Source organism: Ptiloglossa arizonensis, chromosome 3 (genome assembly GCF_051014685.1).
Source record: "Ptiloglossa arizonensis isolate GNS036 chromosome 3, iyPtiAriz1_principal, whole genome shotgun sequence".
NCBI lineage: Eukaryota > Metazoa > Arthropoda > Insecta > Hymenoptera > Colletidae > Ptiloglossa > Ptiloglossa arizonensis.
Window position 1 is genome coordinate 20,345,252 of NC_135050.1, and position 23,964 is coordinate 20,369,215.

Genomic DNA, 23,964 nt, shown 5'->3' on the forward strand with positions numbered 1-23,964 from the left:
GATTCTCTTAAATAGTTCAGAGGTCACTTTTTCCAAACGTGTACCGTAGGTACGTTACGTTGTCTGTTCGTTGTTTTGCGAGTCTTCCAAATCGATCGTTGCTAATGTATGCTACGAGCGTGGTTTTACCTGGCAGATAATCGACAAAAGCGAGCAAGTCGTTCGAAATATTTCCAAATTTATAACCGATTTTTTCCAAGTTGAAATAATTCGATGTCCATTTGGAAGAAGATATCGCCGATTATGAACCGTTCCCCCGGGTTCATTGATGCCCGTTCGCCATTTCGAGTTTACAGGGAGCAGAATTCGAGACGCGAGTAACGAGCGAGTATCCTCGTCGAAACGAGTTTACCCAGAGTTTACCGCGTTAATTGAAGACTTTGGAATCTTCCGATCGTGGTACCATTCCGCTTCTCCTTTCGCGTCTCGTCTTCCGTGTCTCCCGTTACTAATTGCCACCCACAATTTCAACTAATTATTTTTCACGAAGTTGCCCGAATCACGATCGCGCTACTCTTTCTCGACGCCTTATCGCTTTCGATACGAGCATCGTTGACCCTAAAGCTTTCGTTCGGGTACCCGCGAGTTTGTAACTTTGCGATACAACGGGAGGACCAAAGTTCTATTGCAGCAGCATCGTCAATTACGGTATCTTTAGTCGTAGAAAAATAATCCACGTACACCGGTGTATCGCGAAAGATTCGAGAAACGCGCTACGGTTAACGGTTCGCCAACGATAGATCTCCCACGTGTCGGTTTCTCGAATGTAAAATAACAAAAAGGATCGCGTTGGAAACGAAATAACGATCGAAGTGCCCGTTCTCGTAACACCTCCTCTGTTTGCACCCAGACGAAATTAAACGCGTTGCGCGCTTTCGAAGAGTACGACGAAAGAACCGGACTCTGTATTAATCCGGAACGCGATTCGTAATAGGAAGAGGAACGCGATTGAACAGCAAAAATGGGTCTCTCGGCGAGTGTAAAAATTCACGCTGGAGAACGATTCGAATATTTGGAAAATAAGTCCAGCGGAAGCGAAGTTTGCAATACGAAGCGCGTCTGGAAATGAAACCGTGGATCTGAAAGGAATATACGGAGATTAGGCGAGTATCGACAAAGGTGGATTCGGTCTCTCGGTGCCCGGAGGAGAGACTCTCTTTCTACGCTCGGAGGGCCATCGAGGGGGATAAAAACAGGCCCGAGGAACGATCAAAGGGAACTCGTTAAATTAATGGCCTGTTTTCAGGGAAAATTCATTTGGATCGCTCGCGTACGTGTGTTCGGTACGTTTCTTTCAGCGAAGTCCGAGCCCGGACACAAAAGGAGCTGTCCGTTCGAAAATCAAGTGGAAACGAATAAGGCTCGGCTGACGCTTCAAGAGTAACACGCTCTATGCGAAGAACGTGTTCCGTCGGACTTTCTGCCCGGTGAATTCTTTCCTTCGTGGACTCCCGATCGTCCCGAAGGAACCCTTTGAGGAGTCCACGATTTTACGCGCCGAGAAAGCCAGTTACCGAACAAACGCACCAAGTGTCCGAACTTCGCTTCGTCCACCGAAATATATTTTCCTCCGGTTTCGGCACGAGCTGCTCTTTCGCGCGAAATTGCGCAACCGTCGCGAGGAAAGAGATACGAAAGAAAGTAAAGATAGTTTGTACTTTATTCTCTCGCGTAAAGTCACCTCCGTTCGTGTACGTTCGGTGAGACTCGGTAGAGAGCAATCGGGACGTTCGAATTAAATTATTCGATGTTCGATTATCGGATTTCGCGTTTCGCGATCGTTCGGTGAAAATACGCGGTACATTTTCAAAGCTCGATTCAATATCGAGCCGATATCGCGCGAATAGCGGAAAGTAATCAACGAGAGAAAAGATGACACCGACGTCGGTACAAGTTAATCGGCGCAAATGGCCCGGTATAAATAAAATATAACGCGCGATGGCCTGTCGGGTAGAGAATAGGTTCGCCCGGATCATCGAGGCGAACGTTGAATTCAAATTGCTCTAAAATATTTCGACACGTATCGCGATAATTGAATATCCAGTGTACGTACCCGCCACGAACGACCGAATATAACTCCTCGGTACCGGAGGATCGATAACTACAAACTTGGCAATAAAAGCGTGTAACGATGACGCGATACCGCATTCTATTACGTATATACGCCGCGATACGGGACGAGAGAACGACGCGTAACGTGCCCGTTGTCGCGCGCGTATGTGTTTCATTACGAACGAGCGCGAATATCTTGCGAAACGAGCCAGTGGACACGGTACCTCGTTCCATCGATCGTTAAAAAAAACCTAGAGTCACCCTCTCGCGAATTGGCACTCGTTTCGAATTCGTCGCTTCGATTATCCCGAACGCGAACCGTTCATACTTTTCTCTCGTATTGCGCGACGATTGTTAAGACGCAGAGATCCGAACGGTGGATTTTTACTTTGGTGTACGTCCCTTTTGTTGAAAATAACGAAAAAATTCAAGAGTTACGCTCTACTGGTAAAGTTACCAGATGTCGCCAAGAATTAAAATAACAAGTAATTCTAATGCGTATACATTGCTCTCTATTTGATCGATTTATACGTATACAAATATACGGATAGATCAACAGTTACGTCGCAACAGCGATCGTGTATTTTTGCAAAAGACATTCTTTGACCAAGGTGGTTCGTTTTTATTTTTTATCCATTTACGCGAACTCTTTGATATCCGATACAATGCCCATACCCATGCGCGCCGAAGAGAGAACCATGCGTTACAATTCGTGTTCCCCGGAGGTACGTTCGCCACTGCGAAGCCGAAATCTGAATCTTTTAACGAGGACAGATCCGTGAAAAGAGGCGTTCCGGCTGCACGGCCGTACTTATCCAACGAAATATTAATACAAATACATGTAATTCCGGTATAGGAAAATACAATAAGGAGAATATCATTCTTGCGTGCCTTTGCGGAAACGTTCGATTCATTAACGAAATCTCTGGAGTTTAAACGTTCAATGGTTTTATCTACGGATCGGTAACGAACGCGAAAAAAACGCGTTACAGAACACTCCGTGTAAGTTCATTTATCGCGTATTGGATAAAAATGCTGTCTTCGAAAGATAAATTAGTCCACCTAAAATTCTCTTTGGGAATAAATACATACGTAAATACATTTATCATATTTTCGGCAAAAATGTCGAATTCGAGGATAACCTGGTTTGCTTAAAATCCTCGTTTCCCACGTGCTACGAGACTCTCTGCGTATCTAATTATTCCCAAAGAGGACCCGACGCGGCTCGAAACGTTGAGTTAAAATAAAAACGCTTCAAGTTTTCGGCTAAAATGTGTTCCGAATATACGAAACCCAAAATTGTAACTTTATAGCGGCCAGGACTAAGGAAACAGAGAAGCACTCGGTACGTATAATACGGTAGGTACAATTATAAAAGAGTAATTTACACGAAGGCGATGGATCGAACAAACCCCGAAAAACTGAAGAATAGCGAAAGAAAAATTACACTCGCGGAATATTAAATTCGGCGGTTGCGGTGAAAAACAAGTTCATTTCTAAAAAAATTCAAAACCGAGATGAATGCCTCGCAACGTAATGCAACGCAACGCAACGTAATGCACCGCAACGTAATGCACCGCAACGTAATGCAACGTAATGCAACGCAACGTAACGCAACGTAACGCAACGCAACGTAACGCAACGCAACGCAATGCAACGCAATGCAACGCGAGACTAAGCGCAAGGCAAACTCTCGGTGACGGATTCAGAATGGTCGTTGTCGGACGCAATGCAGTATTTCCGACCGACTCGCTGGACTCGATCGCTGGCTTCATCGAGCTCTCCCGGGTTTGGTAAAAAGAAAGAAGAAAAAAAAAAACTGGAAGAAAGGAATACGTCGAAAAGCACGCGGAAGGGATGAAAGAGCGTATTGCGTGGGACGGTGCTCCCCGTAGCCTTGAATTTCGTTCCGCTCTTCCAATTGGGTCAAGAACGATTCGACGCGCTCGTTGAAACGATTTCGAGATTCGAATTAATGTAATTGCGCGAGGAAAACGAGCACTGCGAGATACGAAACGAAAACTGTGTCGAAGCGAAATCTCGCGATCCAACCGACCTTCGGCGTTCTTTGCTCTATAACAAGACACGTCTTTCGAACTTTGGTTATCGCGACAATTGCTAGATTTTTCTACGAACAGAGACGCGAAATAGAAACGTTCGCGAGCAACTTTCTACGCAACGCGTGATCGAAAACTTTGACGACGATAACCGACGTGTCCTCGCGAGAACGATAAACCGTTTCTTCTCGGTCACTTTTTACGGTGTCGCGCGAGAACTATAGGGCCTTCGAGCCTTAAGTTCGTCAAACATCCAATTAGTGTCTCTCATCCTCGTCGTCTACGTAACGTATTCAATTTTGTTGAATTCAATTCGATATAATACACGCGACTCTGTCGGGAGTGTACTGGACGAGATCCAATTATTATCGATATCTTTCGTATCGCTGCCGGTAGGAAAAGTTGCTCGATTAAGAGATTCCTTTCATCGTAGAAAACGGAGACGAATCGCGTCCGTACGATTCGCTTTGTATTCCACGTCCCCCGCGATCAATTCGTAGCTTTTACCCGCTTCGAGTTCTTTATCATATTCCCCGCGCGGGGGAAGTTTGTCCCCGACGATTGTCGCGCGGAGGATCTCCCCTGTCTCTTATCCCTTTCCGAGATCCGGTTGTTACGGGCCCTCCGTGTTCCCGATTGAATAAGAATCTGCAGTGCGTAGACGCCCGTGAACGATAAATTCGCCATTGAAGCGAGAACGACACAAGTGGTGTACTCGGGGAACTTGGCAGTCGGACGACTTCGCTCGTCTCTCGAATCTTTCGAGACCCCCACCCTCGTCCCTCGTCGACTTTTTTCGGTCTCTCGTTCACGAGGGGTGGAGCGGAGGGGGTTAGGGGCGGCGCGAGACGAAAGGCAAATAGACTCTTCTGCTGTCGCGGCAAGGACGATTTTTCGAGAGCGTCATAGTCTCTGATTATCTTTGATCTTCGTGCCCGCGGGGGTTTCGGGGGTTGGGGCCGCGTCAGCTACTTCGATTCTGATTCCCGTCTCCGTGAAAAACGTTCCGCCCTCGCGGTCCATTTTCGTCCGCCCACCCTCGTAACTCGATGCTAACTTTTCAACCGATTTGGAAATCTCGTCGCCGGTGCCAAGGATCGCGGACATCTCTCGCACGAGGACGCGTGGGAGTTTCTTTCACTGGGTGCGTGAAAATCAACGCACGGGACAACGCGTAGTTCTCCGCGCTTTCGAAACCTTCAATCGATGCGAAAGTCCCAAAAACGAAAGGAACGTTCGAAACCTCGCACAAACGTAGTTGGAGCGATTCTACCGGATCCATTTTTTCTTTCGGCAAAGGAACGATTTCAGTGATGTACGGGTGAAAACACGCTCTGGAGGAAAGTACAAGTTCCCGCGTTACCGCGAGGAACTTCGGAACTGTAGAAAATACGGGAAAGAAGTTTAATGCAGAGTTTCGCGGCATTTGATCTTCCACGGTGCGGCCTCCAGGAATTTTCCAACTATTTTTCAAAGCTTGCTCAGTCCGTTGGATAATTCTCGCGCGATAAATATCCGTAATGTATGAAATCGCGTTACGTCGATCGATTCGACGAGCTTTTTCTACATTTCTTTTTCGTCCGTGAAACTCCTCTCGGATTTGTTCCTCGACCAGTTCGGATCATCGACGTGCAACGGTGTTTTAAAAAAATTATATTCCACCGTTTTCTCCGCGCCCGGCCGCGACGGAACGCGTCATCGAAACGCGCGACGATTTCGACGGACATTCGCGAGCGGAATATTCGAATAAAAAGCGAGCGATCGGTTACACCGGGATGGGAATTAACGATACGACGAGCGATAGGAGCGAAGGAACGCAAACGAGCCTACTCGCTGTCAAACAACGTCATTGTCGGGCGTGGATGGCCCAACGCGACTCCTCGTCGAGAGAGAATATTTCGCTGTCACGGTTAACGTAATTCGATCGGTGACGCGACGACTCGCCGTTTGACCGGGACTGTCGGGTGCTCGACGATTAAATATACCGGCAGCGTTCAAGTGGTCCGGAGCCATTCCATTGTCCGTTGATGGCATCGAACGAAGGCACCCGACATCGCGCGTGTAGCTTAACATCATTGCGATCCGTCCTCGGTGCGGCACTCGTAACGCGTTAGATTACCACCGCTTTGCGGCCTATTTAATTAGTTTCGGTGCTTTGTGAGCGCGAAACCTCTCCCCCACCGGCCGATTAAGCCCGCTTATCGCCACGATGCTCGACGCGATCCCGTGTTTTCACGTGCTTTGGAAATACGAGTCGTCCTCGACGAGCTGCGTCCACCGTACAACGGGTCAAGAATTTCCGGGAACGAACAACGAGTCGCGTCAACGATCGACCCGCTCTCGAATCGTTGAAATTGTCAAACGGAGCGTTTCGTTTTATTTTTTTTTCTTTTCTTTTTTCGCCGTGGAGATTCGAGACTCGCGTCACCGACGAACCGTTGTTCTCTTGTTCGAAATTGAACGTATTTACAACGATTGTATTCTATTACGGTAACTCGAGAGTCAATCTAAATAGCTGGGTGAACGTAATACGGAACACGGTGTGATTCTTGGATAAGATGGTTACGAACGGAAGTTAACCATCGAGTTTCGAGCTCCGGTTAAAAATCTATCGAAAGGGGAATATTTTTGCGTTCGTAGGTGTACAGAATTTCCGAAAGCTCGAATCTAAGAATTTATTGTTCCACGAGTTGTGGATATTTCGCTGAACTAAATTTCGCGGATTGTAGATCGTTTATGTACCGATCTCCATTCGGGATGCTCAGAATCTCGTAACACCTTGTATCCAGTGTCACGAGAATGTTACGAGTATGGAGTCTTCCAGGTTCGAAATCGTCCGCGAGGCGCGTAATCTGGGTCGTTCGCAACGCGTTGCCTACCGGCGACGACGTAGTCGGCATCGAGTTTCAAAAGTACCCGATTATCCGCATTGTGTCCCACGAGGTTTCCGTCGGCCGTGTAAAACATCTCGCGCGTACACTCGTACACGCGCGGGAAACTCCATTCGGTTCCATTTCAAGCGTTCCGAGTGTCCTCTCGTCGCACCAGCGCGACGAATCGACAGAACGATCGTAACGGTTCCGCGTAGCTTGTTTTCGTAGCGTTAACGGACCTTAATAAGAACGCGCGGAACACGTCGCGTTGTATCAACGGAGAACATTTTGACGAACAAACGATATCGCGTTTACACGAGGAATGCGCGTCGGATTCGCTCGTAACGCGACCGAAACGCAAACCGAGGATTACGTAATTGAAATACGTTTCATTCGTCTCGACGATCCTTTCCGTCGCCTTGTTTTCTACGGATTGCGAAGATTCCTTCGAGCAACCGGATTGAAATCTCACGACTACGACGCGTCGAATCCGTTGTCCTCTGTATTACGACGCAGCGTCCAATTGTAAGGTTCAAAGTGTATCGTCGGAAATTAAATTGTCGTCGTACTTGGCGCACTCCTGGCACGGGTGAACGGTTGAGGACTATTAACGCGAAAACGACGAGTCAACAGTCAAGTTTTCGCTCCGTATTACGGCTCGACGTTCGATCCTAAGGTATCGGATCGAATTGAATCTATCTCGTGCTCGAACACAGCCTGTAATCACGATTGTCTTGCATCAGGTTCCTCTACTGCAATGTTTCCGCGTTACTATATTCTTGCGTAACAATTTTTGTCGTATCGCAATTTTTCTACGTTACTATCGTCTCGTATTCTCTATTGCAATTTTTCCATATCACTAGTAGGTTGTTCGGAAAGTCATTTGGTTGTTTTTTTTTTTTTTTGGTGGAAACGAAACACGACTTTTTTTAGAGCGTATAAACGTTTCATTAAATTGTACATTCTCCATTTTGGCAAACGAAATCACTTTCCGAACAACCCAATATTTTCTTATATACGATTATTTTCCATTGTAATTTTTCCACATTGCAGTTTCTTTCTACTACGATCTTTTCGTACCCTAATTTTTCTATCATTTCTTTAGGCTACAATTTTTTCGTACGCCAGAGTCTCTTCCTCAGACTCAGCGAACCAAGATATCATCATCCCGTAAACGTCGAGTCGAAAGTCAAGTTTGGAAGTCCGCGAGAGCGTTTCGTATACGTGAATCGTTTGCTCGTTCGCGAGTAGTCCGTTGCATCGCGACAGCTAATTCAACAATGTCCGAAACGGGTTTGCGCTCATGGGATGATCGAACGTAAACGTTCACGGAGGACTCTAAACATCGACGAGGAGCGTCGCGGGACGTGTTACGTTTGTATAGATTTTCAATTAACTGCGTCAGCCGCGCGCGGATTCCTGAACCGAGCTCGGCCATGCTTGAAATTCATTCTGCCCGAAGCGTCGTCGCGCTTAATGATTCAATGAATTTCGTCTGCGCCGCGGTGCGTGATGTAATGTATAAATTATGAAGTTCAGTCGTCACCGTGAGAGCCGCGTGAAAATTTTCATTACACGAGTTAATCGAACGACGGTGTCTAAAGATCGGTGTACAACAAACGCGACGCGACGTCTTCGAACAACCCTGTTCTCTATCGGTTCGTAACCGTTTGCTCGACCCTACCATTCGCACGACGCGAACAACCGCGCGAAATAAACATAAATAATTACTTTTTCCCGATGGTACGTATCCTCTCTCGACTAACGCTACGTATTCGCTCGTGCCGAACTCTATTAAATTTATTTACGCACGAAAACAGAATGAAACGATCAACTTGCTTTTGCATCTCTTCGGAAGAAGTATTTCTCTATTGAAGAGAATTGAGGTAAACTTCATTGGTCCGTACGAAATGAAATTCTCTCCAAGATCGATTCGAAGCGTTCTCCGAAATGGTTCGCAAACCGCGTTTCTCGACGAAAAAATGTTTCGCGAAATTTGTCTCAATTACGAATATTTCGTTTGCTCGCGCATGGGAAAATTAACGTTCGTTTTACGGACGATTGGATAACGTTTCGCCGGCGGCCAGGTGGATGCAAATCCTTGACGTAATTGTTGGTTGTAAAAACGGGGATGAAGGTGTACCGTGACGGTGTCGCGTATGAATAAACAATTCGCAACAAACGGGTTATCGATCCGTCTCGACGCTGCAGCTGAAAATTTTATTATCGCTTTTAGCCGGCGATACCGTCATTGTTTACAAACCCAGCGTTCGCAATGCGCGCGAGATTCGTATTTTCCGTGCTCGGGGCCTCACGGACGCGAATAAATAATGCAACTTTTATTCTCGTTCCGGATTAACGTTTCGAGCGTACAATGACACGCACACCGACACGAGCATTGCCAGGTAATTAACTTTCGTCCCGCGATTCGCAGAATTTACTTCTTCGGTTCTAAAGTCGAAGTCTTCTGGGCGATAAAACGCCATCGTTCGCGATTTATTCGCGCGGAAAGGATGATCGCGCACACGGAAACTTTCGTCTTGCCTTTCCTCTTACGGCTGATACGAAAAACGACACGCAAACGGAGTAACATCCATTTTCGAGAAATGATTGGGAACAGTTCGACGAAGGTGTCGAAGACAAACTATCGTCGACAGAGGGAATATGACTTCGCGATTAATCAACATCCGACACCCCCGTATTATCGCTCGCGGAGAAATTGTCAGTCGTTTGTTACGTTAACCCGATCGTCGAAGGTACTTACGTACCTTGAATAAACGTATTGCAATCGCAACGATTAAAATTCACGCGCGTATCGTAACCGTTGGACTCCATCGAGTCGGAGAACCGGTTCGGAATTTTTAAACGATCTCCGAACTATACGCAGCAATATACAATGCATGGAATTATACGTCGAAGTTACCTGCGAAAAAAGTGGTACACGCGTTTCGATTAGTCCCTATTGAACGAGTGTAGAAACTCGTGTTTCCAAACGTCTGAAAATGTTGTTTTTAAACGCGTACTCGTCGATTCGCATTTATCGAACACCGAATAATTTAGAGCGCTCGAACGAGAAAAGATTTTTTCCTCGTTTCGAACGAAACGAATTTAACCGGGCGATTGAACCCTCCGGAACGATTGCAAGCCGTTTCTTGAAATATCCAACGATCCGACAGTGTTCAACGTTTTCGGTTTTGACGCAGCAAGGAATATCCAACGAACAACCGCGTTTCTCCGACCGATACCACGGATTAGATATCGGAAAATAGTAATATCGGTGTATCGAAACGCCGACGAGACCACTTCGTTGGTCCCTAATGGTACCACGTCGAACCGTCTGGTACCGACCTGGATAAACTTCGATCGTATCTCTCGAGTTAAACGTAGTTCCCGTGCGGAGCCTCCTCGTTTCGTGCACGGATCCGTAAGCATAGTATATCGCGCGCGCCTGTAGGTTAAAGCACCTATAACGAGGCTTAGAAATGGTCCCGAACGTCTTCCGTGTTCACCGTGCACGGAAAGCTCCTCTTCGACGAGGAACTTTCGCGGCCGGGCGTACTCTTTTCGAAGAGCGCGTCTCCGCGTGGTTCGTATTATTGCCCGGGCAGCTGTAACTGAATTCGTGGAACTCGTTCCCCTTTTATGCGGCGATGCACTCGAGCCTTTTTCCACGTTGGTGGAAGAGTGCACCGATCCTGATATTTCGAGCACCGTTCACCCCTCGAAAGGTACGTCCCTTTCGAGCCCTCGACCGCTACCCAATGATCATCGAGACGTCGGTTTTTTTTTTTTTACCCTCCCCCGAAAACGTATTCTCTTTAACTTCGAATTGCATTCGACCGCGCGCGCTAAATTTCCAGGGTAAAACTGTACCGAATCCACGGAACCGGGGTTCCTCGTTTTACGACGAGACGAAGGGAAAACCGATGAATCAAACGTAACGACTTTTAATTGTGGAAAGAATACTGCAACTTCAGAATCTAATATTGTAATAATTATCATTGTGGCGAAATAATGCAACTTGAGAATCTAATATCGTAATAATTATCATTGTGGAGAAATAATGCAACTTGAGAACCTAATATCGTAATAATTTTCAGTATGGAAATTAATGTAATTTGAGAATCTAATATCGTAATGATTTTCATTGTGGAAAAATAATGTAACGAGGGAAACTATTTTAATAAATTTATGACACACTAGAATCAACAGAGGGATGTTGTTCAAAAAGGTGATAAAAAATTAAAGTTCGATCGGTATCGGTGAAATATAGATACAAAAGGATACCGAAGCAAACATCGAGGGTTAATATTTAGTAAAAGATATTAACACGGTTCTCGGTAGAGCGTACTTAGTACACTCCTCGGGATTAAAAATGTTGCTTGGCCACGTATCGACGAACAACGCTCTATTATTCGGAACGGAACGCGAATCGGTCCATTAACGATTACGTTTGCGCAAACAGTCGCAACATCCCTTTTCCGGATGGACGGCGACGCGTGCGTTAAATTAGTCGCGTTTATTAAAAACGTTCGTATTTACGATGCCCGCCGGTGGTCCACAGGCTGCGGCCAATAGCATTGTTATGCTAAATGCTTTAATCAAGACCCACCGTAACTGTTTGCCGCCCTCTCGACTGATACGGCTAATCGCGCGATAGTCGATATATATCGTCGATGGGGTTCCACCATCGCCCGGTGTTTCACCGACATTTTTACGATCGAGTAATTTCTGTTTTCTGCGAACAGAAGAGAATAATTAAAAAACGTGCACTCGCGATTCGACGACTCGTTGAATTATCCGTTTCCTTTCTTTCGTAAAAATTCCGCGAAAAAAATCCTTCAGAAACATAACACGTCGAATGCACGTTTCTGTAATCGTTTAGCAGTTCCGTAATCGCTGAGAACTCTACCGATCGGAGAAAATCGGGAATGAGCTTCTCGCGATGTCTTCTTCGACGGTCGAGGATATTGTTTACAGATCCCTGGGATATAAACCGGACCATAATTTGCCCGGTGCGACGCAAACGCAAACAAGCCACCGAATGCGCTGAAACACGGGAGCGCGCGCACCCGTTTGTTCCAAGTGCACAGTGCGCAAATATGTAATTCCGCGACACGAAGTCGCGAGGAATATCGAGCCGCGTGGACAAATATAATTTTACGATTCGACAATCGAGCCATTACACGGTCCACTGAATATTTTAGGTACATCCATATTCGTCGTTCGCGCGGTCGGTGGTCGGTGTACTTGACGGTGCGTAAAAATTTCACGATTGCATTAACGCTCATCAATAATCGTTTGTTTTACGCGGGATTGCGGCGCCGAATGTGTCCGGGAGAATTCGTTGCTCGGGCTGTCCCGCGTGCAACCCGTGCCCCGATGAATAGAAATTATTTTACACGTACACCGTACGACTGTATCTATTCGTTCGACGAACGAGAAACGTACTCGTGTTAATTATTACTCGTTAACCGAGCACCGCGGATTTTTCCCGCGAAAATATTCATTCGAGTATTACGATATTTTCTCATAGTTGAAATACTATCCTTCCGGTTTACGATCTTCTCTCGTTTCTCTGTACGCGTGTCAATGGTAAAAAATGTTAAGTTGAAGTTAGAAAATTTGTCGTACGTTTGTAATTTTTTCCTCTTTTCTCTACCAGTAACGTAAAGTAAAAGAAATTTTCCATATTTTCGGTCCATTCATCGAGTGACACGGTTCGAGCATCGATTGCTCGAAATCTTTCTGGATCCATTTACATTTTCGTAACGGTAAAAGACGTTAAAAGCAATCGTAGACAACTCGATAGAAACGGAACAGAGAATACGTAAGCGACCATCTCTGGGATTCGATCGCGAACAAAGAATCGGTAGACATTCTCCGAGAAATGTTCCGCTAGGAACGAACGTTGATCATCCCCGTAATATTTCCGAACAACCCCTCGTTAACCGCGTTACGCGATCAATATCGTCGCGTGAAAAAAAGGAATCGACGATCGAACGGTGTCGCTCCACGCGCGAGAACGTAGTTCCCGTTAAAGCCGTGATATCTATCTCGTTTGGTGCAATTTTCGGGAAAAATTAGGGGGTCCAGATGGCGTCGGGGGACGGCGGCGTAGGGTATCGCGCAGCAGGCTATCCAGAATTTTTGCATGTAGATTGGTAGCGGAACTCCGGGCCGCGAGTCGAGCGAAAGAAGCAACGGGAGAAGTGGAAGGCAATTTCGAGTTGGGGTAGATGTATGTCCCGGCGATAAAAGTAATGAGATCCATTATAACGAGGTAAGCTGCCGCCCGTAAGGGAAGTATCTATCCGTTTGTCTAGTAGACCGTTCTCCTCCATCCGCACCCTCTTTCGACGCCCACTCGTCGCACCGTGAAAGAAACGAGCTATCTCGAGCTATACGTCGCGTCTTAATCGTCGATTGCCTTAAATAAATTAGTCATAGCGCGTATAATTAACGAGATAAAGTTTAACCAGTAACCGTCGCAACAGTAACCCCGAAGAATTATTGGAGAAGATAAGAGGTAGGTACCCCGTCTCTGCCCCGTGTGTAATTATTCGCCAGCCCTTGCCCGACTTCTGTAACTTCCCTTTATCGTCGCACAAAGGGCTGTAACGGGCAGCCGTAACTTCGTCCAGGATTTTCTTAAGCAAAACGATACCGCGAGTATTTTCGATGATAAACGGGTCCCGGTTACCACGGTTCCGCGTTCTCGTCGTCCACGCAGTTTTGCAATCAGTTCTGCACTCGCGAGAGCGCAAGAGAATCATTCCTGGCCTGTTCGTTCTCTTGGAAAAATATTACGATACTCGTATACGCGAAAGTATCGACAAACATCGAACCCACGAACGAAATAGGAAACAGTGACGCGCATTTCGTCCATTTTCTATCTATCGACTTTTTGCTTCGCGATCACCGTTATTCCGTTCACCGATGTGGTTAATTTCGTACATTTTCCACGATTCGGATCCTTATTTTTCAATTCGGTTTGATCTTCGTTCGCCGAGCGGATAAGAACCGCGGGTTTCGTTTCTCCCGATTACGTTCGCGAACCGAGAACGTACCCTCGAGTTCGCGTGGATTTCCGCGACGATCTCGCGACATCCGCGATATCCAACGGAGCGTGGACACGCGACGCTCATTGGACGGATCGCGATAACGTCGGATACCGTTCTCGCTATTTTCGCAATTTCACGGACACCGAGTGCCGCGGCGACGCAGAATTGAAAGTTTCACCCGGTACGAACGAAAACGAGCCGGGAGGACGAGAACCGGCCCCGGTGGGCCGGGTCACGCGCGAAGAAACCGCGGAAAATTGTACAAATTGCGCGTGTGTTATCGGGCGATAGAAAAAACTGTGAAAATTTCACGGACGGATCCGTTGAAAAGGTTCGGGGGCAATCGCATCGAGCGAATTAAAGTTCGTCGGCGATGCGGAACCGCGCGAAAAGTTTCGATGGAAAACAAGCTCCGCGGTTCCGGCACTTTCGTCGCGGAGGATAGGGTGACCGGCCGGAGAAGGAGGGAACAAAAACCGTTCTAATTTAAGCGAAAAAGTGTCATTTCCGCTGGACACGGCGGCGAACGTTATTTCCCGTCGCGCGCTGCTTCGGCCAACGGAATAGAAAAAAGTTGATCGCGGAAAGTCTCGCGGCGTTGGAGCTCCGCGATTTTTCTATCGCCTAGCGAACATTTCTATCGTACCGTGGTTCAACGGTGAAACGGAGAAATAATTGGACGTATCGTTGATCGATACGGCCGCGTTTTTATTTAGCTTTCGATAATCGTATCTCGTGTCCCCCACGGCGGAAGTCGGTTCTAATACCTATCGAGAAACGATACGAAGAGGGAAGACGCGCTACGGGGATCCACCCGACACCGAACCGGGAACGCGGCGCGAGTATCGAACCGATCTGAAAATCTACGTCGAGATAACGGGAGAAACACGATCGTGTTTCGTGTAGTTTTCGTCGATACGTAATTTTTGTGTACAAAAGAAAGTGTTCGCGGTTCGACTCGTCGGGTACGATACCTGGTAGCCCATGGGGCGATAAAAACGGTAAAGTTGCGCGGTGAAAAGGTTAAAGGTGACCGTAGAACTCGTGCAACGAAGAGAGATAGAAAAAGTCGAATGTTTTCGCCTTCGAGGTTCTTGGAGATCGTATCGTCCGCGATGAAAAAAAAATTTGGACTCGTCGGCCGGTTGGCTCGAAAAATTGGCTCGATCGAGTTAGCTGCTCCATCCTGTATATACACCGTGTCTTTTTTATCTCCGCACGGTGGAACGTATCGCGAACCCTTCGATATTTCGTTCGGATAGGTCCTGCGCGCAAAAGTTACCCACTTCTCTCGCGATGTGAAATATCAAATTTCAAACGTAGGAGTATTCCTTCGATAAGTTTACGATAGTTTCGGATTCACTTTCGATAACTGTCCCGATACCGAGTGTGTACGTATTCCCGTACACGTACACATCGAAGAAAACACGTCCCGTTCCACGTCGGACTTCCAAGCGACGTGGACCGAATTACGAGGCTCGAAGGCCACGGGGAATCGTGCAAGGGCATCCTCGTATCGATCGACGACGCGTTTAATTTTATTTTTCAAGAACAAAGATTTGAAAAGTATTTTTTAAGCGAAGAGAGCGAACGACTCTCGGTCGAAAATTTTTACGGCTCTCTCGTCGTCGTCGTCGTCGTCGTCTTCGGGACGATAAAGGCATTTCATATCTCTCGCGGGGAGTAAGGGGGAACCGGTGGGGGAATCTCCGCTCTGATTGTGGTTTATCGAGCCGGAAATACATCAAGAAATATTCGACCGTCGCCGCGGAATACGCGGTTCGCAGTGTGAATACCGGAAAATGAAAAAGGGAGCGGCGAGCGTAGGAGAGGGAGGAGCGGAACGATTTTCCTTTCGGATTATTCGACGACACCGAGTCAGAGAGAAGCCGTCGTCGCGGAATAAGTCGCGTTCCAGTTCATCCGCGGGTCTCATAATTTCGGCTCGATTCTGTCAAGGGTTCCGAACGTTCGCTGAACGTGTGTCGGAAGAACTGCCGATGCGCCTTAATGAAATTCCCCGCGTTCCGGCGGCGCCTTCCATAAATTACGCGGCTTAATTAGATTAAAAGTAGCACTGTTTTATACGTGGCGTTTTGTAGAACGTCGCGGAAGCGACGCTGAGATGAGAAAGGACACGGCGTTCCGGGGCAGGGAAATTTCGATGATAAAGGAAGGAAACTTGGTGGAGGGCGCAGAAATATTTCAAGGGAAGTTCGTTATCCGCGAAATCAGAAAATGGCGGGCTGTCGGCCCTACTACCTACCGGTCGCTCGCGACGCGGGGGCTATCCGCGTGAAAGAATAAACGGGTACCATCGGAATTTGTAGCTTCTACGTGGAGTCGTTACCCGTATCGTTGCGTCGAATAAATTCGAAGAGCAGCTGGAAATCCTCGCATATTTTCGAATCCAAATCGACCCGGGCCGGCGCCGGCGCCGGCGCCCGTAGCTTGTTACCCGGTCGTGTACGGCTACATATGTATCTCCGCGCCTCGCGAAACGAAACGAAACGAAACGTTGAATTTTTCATTTTCCTCTCCATTAGAAAATCGAATTAGACGACTCGCATTACAGGACCGAACGTTCCGGACGTTTTTCGAATCCCGTCCTGGGCTTCGAGAAAATAATCAATCCTCCTCGCGCGGTAGAATTCCGATTCTTCGTTCGAACCGTTTGCACGAAGGTGATTCGTAAATGCGCATACTTCGAACCGCGAATCTACGCGTCGGAACGAACGAGAGAGGTCTTGCGTACGTATGTCCTGCTCTCTTTACTTTTCGAGTTACGTAGCGTCAGAGGAAACGTTCCGAGTGTTCGCCGCGACACTTTCTCTTCGATTCCTCGTAACGCGAAAAATAAGAGGTACAGGATACACGTTCGTGAGACGTTGTTTTTTTTCTTTTTTTTGTCTAGTTTCAATTCGGTCCACGAAGCGTGGACGAAGATCGAATATTTTTTCGTCGGTCGAGCGAGACTCCCGTTAACGGGAATAAAAATACTCGCGGCGTTCGCGATAAAATCGACGAAACGTAGGAAGGAATCGCGAGCGGGGAAATTTAAACACGATCCCGGATCGCCGCCGGGTGTTCCGAGTAACTTGCATTGTTCTTGGAAAGTCTTGCGCGCGATTAGTTACCGTATTCGTTCGTCCGAAACTTTTTCCTCGGCGTGCTTGGTCCGCTATCGAGCGGGTGAAACGCGGAGAAGTTGAATCGCGGGTAAACAAACGATCGAACGTATTATTTATCGACGACTCTACGTATCGATTTCGATCCGTATCGAAGTTGTTTCAACGACAAGCCACCATCGAATATTCCTTCTCGGACAAAGAAACGTCTCTTTGCTTTCTTCTCCGCCGAGCAGTTAAATCGACCGCGTTCCGTATAATTCGTCGAAAATATACGCAAATCGGTCGAGAGTTTTCGATAAATTCGACACAAAGGAGACTGACGACGTTTCGGAACGCTTTCCCGGGAACGCGAACGTATTTACCAAACTCTTCTACCGGATGTCTACGAATCCTTTCGCGTTTCGTCGCGAAACTACTTGCCGGACTCATCGGTAAGGCTTTGCCCGCCAGATCCTGCTTTACACGCGAGACGAAACGCGAAAGGACTTCGGAACAAATTTACGCTCCCGAAATCCGCGAAGGAGCTTCCGAAGCGCATTCACGTGCGCGGAAACTTTCGAGCGACCGTAATATTTTTCGAGCAACGTGAGCTCTGATTTATCATTCTGGTAATTACTACACGTTACTGGTTGTCATCTGTGCGCATTTAATATAATAGTGAACACGGACATACCGGACCACCTGAACGAGACGCGTTGTAACCTCTCGAGGGACGACTTGTTCGAAAGAAACCAACGTTTAACCGATTGTCACTCCCGAAGGTTCGTTCGTAATTTTAGTAGATAAGTAATATTCAGCTTCGCGATGTTCCCAATCGTTATCAGACCGGGACTCGATAAAATTACGTACAGAGAATGGAACGAGTGACAAAAATTGACACGGTGGATCTCGATCGAAATTTTTTAACAGTGTAGAATCATGTAAACGAAATATTTTGTATTTTTACGTATTTGTATTTTTTTACTCGTCGCGGTTACAGAAGATCCCGGTTCGCGACTTCGGTAACGAATCTTCCTATTTCGAGCGTTAAGATTACAAACTGTTGAACGATCTCTTCGATATTGGAGCTAATAACCAAACGTTTCGACTTTTTCGTTTCGACCAAAGGAGAAAGATCAGCTTTACCTCGGGGAGGAATTATCCACAACTGGAAGCCCTGTTGTGGATTCGAATCTATTTCGTCGAGGTCGAATAGCGTGGTTCGGGGCGTATTTAAGCGATCTCGCGATTACTCGAGGGTTATTCGAAGGTGGTAGGACGTCGCGCAAGTACTCGGCGTATCCGAGACATCCGGTCGGTATCGAATGCTCGGCGCGATGCAGCCAAGGATGCACGCGATGCGGACACTTTGGATTCTCGTGTTGACGTCGGCCGGCCCGTGGTCGACAGATTTTTCACGTGTAACCGGGCTTCGTTGGCGTGGAAATTACAGCTACGAAGACGCGTTTAAATTCGATCACGACGTCGGCCAAATCGGATTACGAAGACGCGGGACAGAAAGGGCGCGAGAGTGCCGTCGCACGGGAATCGTACACCCTCGCTTTATGCGGGAGCGTCGCAGGGTGAAAAATAAATTCGAGCACACCGCGACGTTTCCCCCTCTCGATGGAAAATTACTTTCGGCGACAAACACGACGAATATACTCCGATTTCTCGCGGAGCTTCGGTAAGTAGACGTCGAGACTCGACGACCGAGAAGTGGTTATCGATAACCGACGAGCAGCACTCGACGACCTTCCACTTTTACGAAACTTGGCGCACGGAGCCTATTAGTTTTTCTTTTTTTTCTTTTTTTTTCTCTCTATCGGTTGATATCCGCGTTCCAGTGGCGAAGACTACCTTCGATGTTCGTGAACATTCGATGTCAAATGGAACTACCGATGGTGAACGTACTCTTATTTGCGTCAGACCATGTAGGTATCTTCGAAGATTGATGGAAAAAGAGCAAATTAATTTACGAGTACCGTTAGCTGACTATTTCAATAATTGTCCACGAGTATTGTAGGCCAAGACACCGTTAATAATTAGGTAATTTTAAAGGGAAGTTTGAATCGAGTTGAATTGATCCCTTTGGTAGTTCTAGTGTCAAAGTGCCTGAAAAATGGACGGAGATCGAAGGAAACGTAGAACCCGAAAATTAACAAAGGACGTTTAGCATTCTTGGAGTTCTACGAAGGTACGCGGAGTCGGTTATTCGTTCCTTTTGTCATCCAGTATTTTCAGAAATGGAAATTACTACCATACTTGCGAACGTAGTGTTCGGTGAGGTTAAAGATTTGAAAAGTAGACGGAGATCGAAAAGAACGTTGAACACGAGAAATGTTTAGGAGTAATTTTTCAGGTTCCAGGGGACAAACGAGGGAAAAAATGTTCGAAGATCGAGCATCGGTTCGAACGAGAGCGAAAAATCGTCGGTACGAAATCCTGCGAGTTTGCAACCGGGACTCGAAGAGCACTCTAACTCGAAAAAGATTCCGCGTGTGTCGAGCGACAGGGAGCTTCAAAGCGGAAAATCTCTAAAAACTCGGAAGAATTCTAGAGGGTCGAGGTGGAGAGACGATGGTCGTGTTTACCGAGGAGTTCGGTATAATAAAAATAAGGGAAACGGAGTCCCGAGATATCCTCGGCCGAGGAAATTGTCCGCGCGCGAACGGAATTTTTATCGCGCTCATTAATGGAAATGTCGGGGCCGAGTGCAAGATCCGTGATGTCGAACGTTACGGACCGGACGAGATCGGACGCATCTTTCGCGATCGAACGACGGATGAAACGCGAAACGAAATTGGAGCGTCTCGAGTGACTCGACGACCAGACGAATAATCGACCAACTTCGAGGTCACCGTTGCGGTGCTAGCTTGTCGTTTGTTGGATAAGTTGACAGCAACGCGTGAAAGTGGACAATGTTTTCACGGAAGGACGTGTGCGACACGTATGAAAATGTTTTGTCGACGAATGGAACGTTGCGATCGTGCTACGAAAACAAGTATGCGGGTAACGAGCGTCGCGAGGGTACGGTCTGTGTAATTTACGTACAATACGGTTCGAGAGAGATAGAGAGGGAGAGAGAGAGAGAGAGAAGTGCGCAACCGTCATTATTGCGAGAGAGCTTGTATTACTCTTCGTCGAGTATATTATTCTTCGACGAATCGGTTCGATCGATCCGCTCGCGAGCGTTTCTCGGACCAGTGACGATTTATCGAGACCGGAATCGAACGTCGTCCAAGACGGATCGCGAAACGGCACCCCGATGGTAAATCTGGCAACGCGCGCGCCACATTCGAAGAAAAAAAGAATAAGGGAAAATGAGAAATTAGTCGCGTCGTAAGAACTGTTACCGCGCTAGCGGAATCCTAATTGCGGTCATTAATAAAACCGTCTTGATAAGAATGGCTCGGCACGAATCGAAAACGTGCCGTTCCTCGAACTTCGGTGCCATTATTCACCGAGATGGTTGGATAAAAATAAGCTCGCGTCGCGATTAATATTTCCGAGCGGGGAACGTCGCGATTCCCCGCGTTTGTATAAAAATAAGTCACGCCGATGAAAAGTAGGACGGTGTTCCGGTCCGGTTCTGGAATTGTTATTAACAAACGGAACGCTAGACCGACCATGAGCTTTTCTAAGGTCGAGAGGCGAGCATTATCTCGGTTTTCGCAGGCTGTTATTCTTAATGCTTATTCCGCGGCCGGATCTACGCGTTCTACGTGATCCGCGTGTTGAACGTTACGATCGTTTACCCCAGTTGCGGCATCGTTCTCGAATAATCGCCAGGAACAATTAAGGTTTTCTTCCGCGAGGTTCCACGGGGTTTTTTTTAATCATCGGCGAAACGTTTCGCCGCGAAACCTTTACGCTCGGAGTCGTCGCGTTGCTACGAAAACAACCGGGCATTTCGAAACAACGGGGAATGCGAATACGCGCCTCGACGACCGCGTAACGAATAATCGTTGTTCGATGTAACGCCAATTGTAGCGGGAAAAAGTGCTCGCGTTAACATCGAAACGAACCCTTCGACGGTGAAGTCGTATTCGCAATTTTCTTCGTAAAGAGAATCTTTGTTTCCGGTCGGCGATCGACTACGAAGCATTGCCCCGTTACTCGATGGAAATTGAAAATCAAATCGGACGCGTAACGGAAGAAAAAATGACACAATTTACGAACACAAAGGTACACCCGAGTACGTGTACGTTTTGCCTGGAACGATTGCTCGGTAATTCTCGAGACGTTTTCCCGTTCGGTTTTATCGATTCCCGGCCAACCGAGTTTACTTCCAACGCCGCGATAAATAAAAATATTAAACTTCGAGACTCTCGATTGCCGTCGAGGAACGAGAATCGTACTCGGAGACGGCTTTCGGTTTTCGATCGACGAAGAGAAACGAAAACTTCGAGACTCTCGACGGCATCGATGAACAAAAATTCTACCCGGTGACGGACATCCGGTCGTACGTAGAACGCGCGCGAGTCGAGAGTTGTCCACTTCGTGGATAAAATACGTTTCACCGTCCCGTGAAAAGGGAGCGACGTCGCGTTTCTTACGCGCCTCAATTATCGGAAAACGAGACGGCGTGGAAAATGTACATGCGATTGCTATAAGCACCCACCAGCTGCGGCCAGCGGACCGTGAGGTAGACTTTGGCGCGGCCAAAGAGCCGCAATCTTCGTAATCTCCTCAGCTTCTTATCGTTGAAGCCCATCCCCATGAAGACGGGCGCCACACGTGATCCGCATTGGCACTCCAGGTTGCTAACCGATTATTTTCCAGCACGACGACACACCGGTTCATCCAACAGAGATCCCCTTCCCGTTTGCTCCTCGGACGATAGCACTTCTCCCGATTACTACGACCAGATGACTTTCTTCGCTCTTCAACGCCCCGCCAAACCCGGAAACGTCCCGTTGCGCTTTCCCCGTGAACTCGAAATTCTCACTGTACTCGAATCGCGAGATTCTCGATAGCCTCGTCCACGGTACCCCGTACGAACGGGAAGAACTCGGTTCTTCGATCTCGTCGTTTGGAACGTTCCGCGGAGAGATTAACGGGACAAGGGTGAACTTCGATTCCCGTGGATAACTGTTGAAAACGCGCAGGTGGCTAGCACGGTGCCACGTGACTTCCGTCGAGGGATCGTTAGACGGATTTGCGACCTTGGAATCGCGATTCAATTTCCAGGGACCATTGTACGAGGACCCTGGCTGCGCCCGGTGCCTGCATAATCGTGACGCATTATCCGTGCGTCGTTACTCGTCGAACGCTAGCCCTCTATTTCTATCCCGGTGGGACGCTTCTTCTCGCAAACCGAAACGAGGAAAGCAATTTCGGTGCTCGATCGACGGTAGCTAGAAACGTATAAATCTTCACGGTCGCGATCCACGAAACGTATCCACGAGTCGAAATCTACACCCGGGGTAGACGCGTCGAGGTGCGCTCAATTTCGAACGGTACTTTGCCCACCGAAGTCGACCGCTTGCGAAATAAACCGATACGTCGAATATGGACGAAGCGAGTTCATCGGCTATTCGACGTTCAAGTTTCGAGAGTTCCGCGACACGATGCTCGGACTCTGTGTTTGGATCTCGTCGGGGACGACCAACGATCGCGAGTACGTTTGCCCCGAAATCTCCGTAGCGAAATTTCGTCGTAAACTACCCCGTCGACTTCGGTGCGTCGGGAACGATCACCGTGCGTCGGGAACGATCGCTCGTCGAATGAGCGAGACCTCGAATCGCGAACGGGAACTCGAAGATCGGTCTCGCGAGAACGCGAATCCGCGTAAACTCTAACTGTTCGCGTGTAAATCGTGCGCGCGATTAAACGATGTCCGATCGTTCGATAACCTTCGCGATTCGATCAGCTTCGGAGTGAACGGTGGTTGTTCGTACCCTCTCGAGAAGCGAGGAGAGATCCTCGTCGCGAGAAGGTGCACTGACGGTGAGAGACCGTTTCTGGGTTTCTTTCACGCGGTTGTAAAACAACGTGGCGCCCCCGATGGGACCGCGAGGAACGCGGACAAAGCCTCCCGGTTAGACAGGAACGGATCCCGCGGGTTTGGATGCGCGCGAATGACTGCCAGTGCTTTCGCTCGGCGGGCCATGGGGTGCCGAGGGATGCTGCCAGCTGGGTTGGACGGCGCAAGATCTACCCCCACGCGGGATCCTCGCGGCTCCCCTCCACCCTCTCCGATACCCCTCGCGGCACAGAACCACCAGCCAGACCTATGTATCTCCGCCGCGCACCCGGACTGCTCTACCCTCCCTACCCAACCACCTCTCTTATACCGTTCTCCTTTCAGCCACCAAACAACTCGATGCCCGCCTATGGGAAAAATCATCCCCCACGGATGCTTTTCCTAACGGGACGAACCACCGACCGCCGTGGTTACACCGTGAACGAACCGAGACCGGATATTACACCACCGATGAATATTTGAGCGGACCTAGCGCGAACGATACCGCTGCACCGAGCAGACGATATTAACCCCGGGTGTCCGAGACGCATGGCTACCCCTCGCTGTTTAGCGAGCCGTCTACACGTAATTTCTAACCAGCCAAGGGTTACGGCGGACGAACGTTGAAGGTATCGCGCGACCGTGTTTCGGACTATCTCGAGGCGAGGCGAGGTCTCGAGATGTTGAAAGAACGATAACGGTTCGATGTCGATGTGTCGGTAATTGATAGCAGTGTACGATATCCGTACAGCTAGGCACGACTTTGAGTAAGATTTGAGCAAACAATTGTAATTGTGTTTTTAAAGGAAGGAGCGACTAGTCAGCAAACGTGCAACCATT

The 23,964-nt window shown here is 48.0% G+C and overlaps 1 protein-coding gene across 18 annotated transcripts in view; it reads right to left on the minus strand.

Moving 5' to 3' along the window:
- LOC143144991 (disks large 1 tumor suppressor protein-like) overlaps positions 1-23,964 on the minus strand; it is a 796,996-nt gene that overhangs the window by 250,525 nt on the left and 522,507 nt on the right. The window contains exon 1 of one of the 18 annotated variants that reach the window (XM_076307938.1): positions 21,781-22,420. The exons of 16 other annotated variants lie outside the window; for them this stretch is intronic. In XM_076307938.1, coding sequence (XP_076164053.1) covers positions 21,781-21,879 — 99 coding nt within the window. In that variant the 5' untranslated portion in view covers positions 21,880-22,420. Of the gene's footprint in view, positions 1-21,780; positions 22,421-23,964 lie in introns of those variants that run through there. One more of the 18 variants, XM_076307939.1, reaches the window with a different exon arrangement.